This window comes from Haplochromis burtoni, unplaced genomic scaffold (genome assembly GCF_018398535.1).
Source record: "Haplochromis burtoni strain Fernald_Lab_line unplaced genomic scaffold, NCSU_Asbu1 Contig_3624, whole genome shotgun sequence".
NCBI lineage: Eukaryota > Metazoa > Chordata > Actinopteri > Cichliformes > Cichlidae > Haplochromis > Haplochromis burtoni.
Window position 1 is genome coordinate 1 of NW_024585985.1, and position 6,335 is coordinate 6,335.

At 39.7% G+C, this 6,335-nt stretch overlaps 1 protein-coding gene across 1 annotated transcript; it reads right to left on the reverse strand.

Moving 5' to 3' along the window:
• Nucleotides 1-8: 8 nt before the first annotated feature.
• On the reverse strand, nt 9-6,329 carry LOC102305596 (protein NLRC3-like). Its single transcript, XM_005953301.3, has 6 exons — nt 6,288-6,329; nt 5,543-5,621; nt 4,234-4,462; nt 2,260-4,069; nt 1,818-1,991; nt 9-1,528 (listed from the first exon to the last, which is right to left on the reverse strand). The coding sequence occupies exons 2-6, from the start codon at nt 5,543-5,545 to the stop codon at nt 1,339-1,341; spliced, it is 2,406 nt and encodes an 801-aa protein (XP_005953363.2). The 5' UTR covers nt 5,546-5,621; nt 6,288-6,329; the 3' UTR covers nt 9-1,338.
• Nucleotides 6,330-6,335: the final 6 nt, after the last annotated feature.

A 6,335-nucleotide genomic window follows, 5' to 3' on the forward strand; every position in this document is an offset into this window, starting at 1 on the left:
GCGTGTATTTTTTATCATAACCCTGGCTTTACGTGGCCCATTGACACAATTCAAAAACTGGTATATCGTTTGAAGTCCGTACTCTCGACCCAAATTGAAATGGAGACTGAGTCGCAACATCTTGTAGCTGTGTCGTCTTAAATTGGTCATGTGATTTTGATGCGCCGGTGCGTCTGTCGACTCCAGAGGGTGAATACAATAATAATCAATTGATTGTAATTTAATTGCAATAAATTGTTTTACCTGTATAACAAAGTTAAAGTCTAAAGTTGAGAACTGAAATACAAATTATTTGCATGCACTAAGGCTGGGCGATTGGAGGAATATATCGACTATTGACAAAAAAAGCTCAATCGTTTTTACAAGGGTGATTTATTTATTTATTTGCTAATAATGTTGGCTGAAGCTAACAGAAGCAGTCAACAGAAACAAATAATAGCGCTGTTTTAACGTCACCCTCCTTCAGCTGTGAGCAAATGCACCCTCCTTAGAGTGCTGGAGCGATTTACTCAAATAAGAGAAAGAAAGAACAGCAGTAGCCTATGTTAAAAAAAACCAAAAGCATTTTATCAAATAAAAAAACCCACTATGGTGGGGAAGGAAACAAAGAGAAACTGGCTTATTTTTTCCACTATAACCGTGTTTACAGGCATTTCCAGTGTTTATCTGTTTTACACACTCGACCAAACAACTCTTCACTGAGGTAACAGTCTATTTCTATCTGTGCCTTTTCCTCCAGTGTGCAATTTGGCAATTACTTTGTCCATGTTTGGACTTCATCTGTGTTCTAAACGCGCAAATCAATATGTGCATCATTACATTGCTCTGCCCATCAAAAAGTCTGTGCATACGTGAATATATCACCTGCATCGGTTGGAAGTTTTTTTTACATATCGCCCAACCTAAGCATGTTCTTTGGAAATAGCGGTTCAAAGTAATGCAGTCCACTTTCAATCCTCCTTGTCCATATCATTAAAAGCAGCCAAATATAGTAATAAAACATTAGCAGCTTAGTCATTTGTAAAGTAGTAAACCAGTACAAAAAACAACAAAAAAACAACAACAAAACAAACCCCTCCCAAAACACTTGGCATGGCTTGTTATCCAGAGGTGGTGGGGAACATATGAATCCTCAAAACATACCCTCTGCTTATTCGGTTCGCATTTATATTCATAAGCATATGGACAAATAGGCTGCGTGAGACTACGAAGCTACAGATTCACAAACCCTTCACTTATTTCTTGTTCACGTTCAAGTAGAATTCCTGTAATGAGCTAAATGAAAAAGGCTACTTTATGTGTGACTGTAAGAAAAACTTTCAAAATCATCTTCCTCTATCAGACACTGTGGCTGCAAACAGCCTCTGCACACCTGAGTGTGTCCAGTCGGAGCTGCTTCAGCATCTTCACCCCTGCCTCTCCTGGATTATTGTAGCTCAGGTCGAGCTCTCTCAGGTGGTAATGGTTGGAGTTCAGTGCTGATGTCAGAGCACTACAACCTTCTTCTGTGACTGAGCAACTTGACAATCTGCAGACAGCATACATGACAGAAACTATTAAACAATTAGAAAAAATTGAACTGGTGCTCACGTGGTAAATGGTAAATGTACTGGTTCTTAGATAGCGCTTGTCTACTCTACCTGAACTCTCAAAGTGCTTCATGAGTGTCATTTCTTTAATTAAAGAGAAAAAAAAGATCCTAAACAGACCACATGAAAAGAAAGTAGTGAGAAAGTCCTGATAATTTAATATGTAATATCTAGGATCTCAACTAGAACAATTTTACACATATCATGAAAGATTTGAAGAATCGTAACCTAAGTTTTTCCAGTTTAGAGTGTGGACCCTCAAGTCCCCCAGACAGTACTTTCACTCCGGAGTCTTTCAGGTTGTTGTTACTCAGGTCCAGCTCTCTCAGACAAGAGGAACGGGAGCTGAGTAGTGAGGATAGAGTTTCACAGATTCTGTCTGAGAGGTTACATCCACCAAGTCTGAGGAGACAACAATGGACAAGAAAATAATAATATGTGACTGCACAGCATGAACTTTTGATTATACATGGACTATATAAATCATCAACTTAACACATGCTAAATCGTTACCAGTTTACCCTAAGAAACCCGATGACACAATGAGCTTATACATTAAGTGCAGCTTCTAATTGGCACATAAATCTTACATCAAACTAGACAGCACACAACTGTGCTAAACAGAATAACAAAAACAGTGTGTTTAAATCATGAAAACTTTATGACTTACAGCGCTATGCTGGAGCATTTAATCACTGGCAGGAGGCTTAGGAAAGCCTTCTCTGAAGCAGAGTATTTCTTCAGGTCAAACACAAACAGATCTTTTTCTGATGATAATAAGATAAAGACCAGAGCTGACCACTGAGCAGGAGACAGTTTATCAGCAGCGAGACTTCCTGATCTCAGGGACTGTTGGATCTCCTCCAATATAGAATGTTCATTTAGTTCATTAAGACAGTGAAACAGGTTGATGCTTTTCTCTGCAGATAGATTTCCACTGAGCCTCTCCTTTATGTGTTGAACTGTTTCCAGATTGGTCTGTGAGCTACATCCTGTCTGTTCTAGCAGCCCATGTAAAAGACTTTGATTGGTCTGAAGTGAAAGACCCAGGAGGAAGCGGAGGAACAAGTCCAGTTTTCCGTTTGAACTCTGTAAAGCCTTATTCACAGCACCCTTGTACAAGCAAGTGTCTGCAGATTCTTCTTCTTGCAAATTCTGGGTGGTTTCCTGTTGCTTTTCCAGTAAATTCACTCCAGAGTTGATGAAAGTCAGATGGACATGAAGAGCAGCCAGAAACTCCTGAACACTCAGATGGATGAAGCAGAACACCTTGTTCTGGTACAGTCCTCTCTCCTCTTTAAAGATCTGTGTGAACACTCCTGAGTACACTGACGCGGCGCTGATATCGATGCCACAGTCTGTCAGGTCTGATTCATAGAAGATCAGGTTGTCTCCTTGCAGCTGCTCAAAAGCCAGTTTTCCCAGAGACTCAACCATCTGTTTGCTCTCTGGACTCCAGGGTGGATCTGTCTCCATTCCTCCATCATACTTGACCTTCTTCACTTTTGCCTGAACCACCAAGAAGTGGATGTACATCTCAGTCAGGGTTGTAGGTAGTGCTGTCCTTGTTTCCTCTTTTCTCTTCTTCCCCACATCCTCCAGAACTGTAGCAGCGATCCAGCAGAAGACTGGGATGTGACACATGATGTGAAGGCTTTGTGATGTCTTGATGTGGGAGATGATCCTGCTGGCTTGCTCCTCATCTCTGAATCTCTTCCTGAAGTACTCCTCCTTCTGTGGGTCAGTGAACCCCCTCACCTCTGTTACCATGTCAATATACCCAGGTGGGATTTGATTGGCTGCTGCAGGTCGTGTGGTTATCCAGAGGTGAGCAGAGGGAAGCAGGTTCCCTCTGATGAGGTTAGTTAGCAGCACATCTACTGAGGTGGACTTAGTGGGGTCTGTCAGGATTTTAGTTTTGTGGAAGTCCAGAGGAAGTCGACACTCATCGAGGCCATCAAAAATTAAGACAACCTGGAAGTCTTCAAAGCTGCAGATTCCTACTTCTTTAGTTTTGGTAAAGAAGTGATGAACAAGTTCCAGCAGGCTAAAGTTTTTCTCTTTCAGCACATTCAGCTCTCTGAAAGTGAATGGAAATATGAACTTGATGTCCTGGTTAGTTATGTCTTCAGCCCAATCTAGAGTGAACTTCTGTGTTAGCACTGTTTTCCCAATGCCAGCCACTCCCTTTGTCAGCACTGTTCTGATTGGTTCATCTCTTCCAGGTGAGGCTTTAAAGATGTCTTCTTGTCTGATTGTTGTTTCTGGTCCATCTGGTTTTCGTCTCCTGGATGTTGTTTCAATCTGTCTGACCTCATGCTCATCATTGACTTCTGCAGACCCTTCTGTGATGTACAGCTCTGTGTAGATCTGATTCAGAATGGTTGGATTTCCTGCTTTAGCGATCCCCTCAAACAGACACTGGAACTTCTTCTTCAGTTGAGATTTAAGATTATGTTGACAAACTGGAGCAAATCTGCCTGAAAACAGACAATATGTTACCTGATTAAGTTATATATTAAATATCCCACCATTTAATTCTTCTAAAGAATGAGTGTTTACATATGTGCTGGTGTAATCCTTCAGACATTAGTAAATGTCTTAGTATAACCAGCAGCTTCTATGTTTAGAAAAATCCTCTTACTGCTCAGCAGACGGTCAGCCAGCTCATACTGCTTCATTCCTCTCAGAAACTGCAGTGTGATCTTTATAAATGCCTCTCTGTTGGTACGCCTTTGCTCTTCATCCTCACACTCCAAAATCTCCTTATCCTCCGTCTGGCAGTTTAAGCATTCTGAATAATCTGGATACAGAACTGTCTGGATCTTCTTTAACTCATTCTTCACAAAAGTGATGATTTTCTCCTCCAGGAGCTGGAACAGAAATTTATATGAATGACTCAATAAATCTGAAATCATAGATACAAACATCAGAACCATGTTGAAAACAATTACAATCCAGCTGGAATTAAAATCTGTTTTATTTATACATCATTCCAGGGCTTCGTGTGGTGTCAGTTTGCTGTTTTTAGATCCCCCTTAAAAGCTGAATAAATTAACTTTAGACCTTGGTGATGGAGGAAAATGTCTCAGGGAATGTTAAGATTCCTGCTGAGCACTGCAGATCTGCATACACCATTTCTTTTGTTTTGCACTCAATGCTGCATTCATGTGGGCATTCACACCCATCAATCTGGGAAGAGTTTTAAAGCAAGTTGAAAACAATTTGAAGGCCATCATCCTAAAGATTATTCACAAGTGGAAAATAATAAGTCAGTTGCTAGTCTTCCAAGGTGTGGATGTCGCGGCAAACCTGGTTAGACTGTACAATTCTCAAAGAAACAGCAAAAAAAACACAAGAGCTAAAGAGTTGAAGTTTATGACAGTACATTTAGAAAAAGGAGAAACAAATATTGCAAGTTTAGAAGGGTTGTCAGGAGAAAGCTCTCCTTTCTGAGAAGAAAACAGCACAGCTTAGGTTTGTAAAGCTGCATCCAAACAAACCACAAGACTCTGAATGGATGACACCAAAGTGGAGACCTTTGGTCATACCACACAATTTTGTGAAAAAACACAGGATCAGCACTAAGGAGCCGAACCCCAACCCTGAAAAACAAACAAATCCCATAATCAAACCTCCACTAAACTTTACATTTGGCACAGTGCAGTCAGACTTTCATTTCCAGTTGCTTCCACTTTATTATAATACAACTTTCTGTAACGATTTAAAAGTATTTTTTAAATAAAACTAACAAGTGGTTTAGAAATATTAGAGCTTGAAATACAATGTAAATACCATACAGTTATATTTTTGCTGCTGCACCATCTGAATTTTGAAGCTATTTTCAAAAATAGTCACGCTTTTTGCTTCTGTGTTTGGTTGTAAGAACATGCATAAAATTTTTAAGAAATGACTGTGAACAGATGTAAAGTACTGTTTGTATATTTACAGACCATAAATATGGAGTCCAGGTGTGCTTGATGCTCCTGGGGAGGCTGATCACTGGGAACCTCTGAGGTATTCTTGTTCTCTCTGTAGAGATGAATAAATAAGAGAGAAAAAAAGACTTCTCAGAAAAACTATTTTACAATCCCACCTTCCTAATTAAGAGGAAAGGAAAACCATGTAATCATGTTTTACCAGTGTTAGAATTTTTTACAGTGATGATTTGAATTGTTGAATGATTTGTTTTAGCTTGATTACCAGCAGCTAAGACAGATGTTCATATAAGATAGAATCACGGCACTGATGGACTTCTTTGAGACATTAATAATTGATTTGTGGCTACTAGGTGCAAAATAGTCTCTTGGACTTTACCTAAGCCATCAAGAAAGAAACCTATAAGTGATTTGTGGCTTAGATTTTAACTTCAAAGGCTTCTAAAACAAAGGCTGCCAGTAAAATGGCAAAAGCCCCATAGCCCTTTGTTCGGTGGCTAAATGGTGGGGCAATTAGGAGCAGCTGGTTAAAAAAAAAAAAGAGTCTCTATTGACATCCAATTCTTAATAGCAGTAAGGGCTGCCTCCACTTAGCAAGACCTGATGCCACTCGACTGGTTGTTACCAACATTGTTTTCTGAGCCAAAGTACAAAGTTTACACCTGCTGGACCAGCTTTCTGACAGAAAAGCCTCTTACATCAGCGGTTAGGTTTTTGAAAGTTTACTGAAAAAATAAAAATATATACAGATATAGATTACCTTTCCACAGCAGAGTTTTGTCCTTTAAAATTAGCACCAATACTCTTT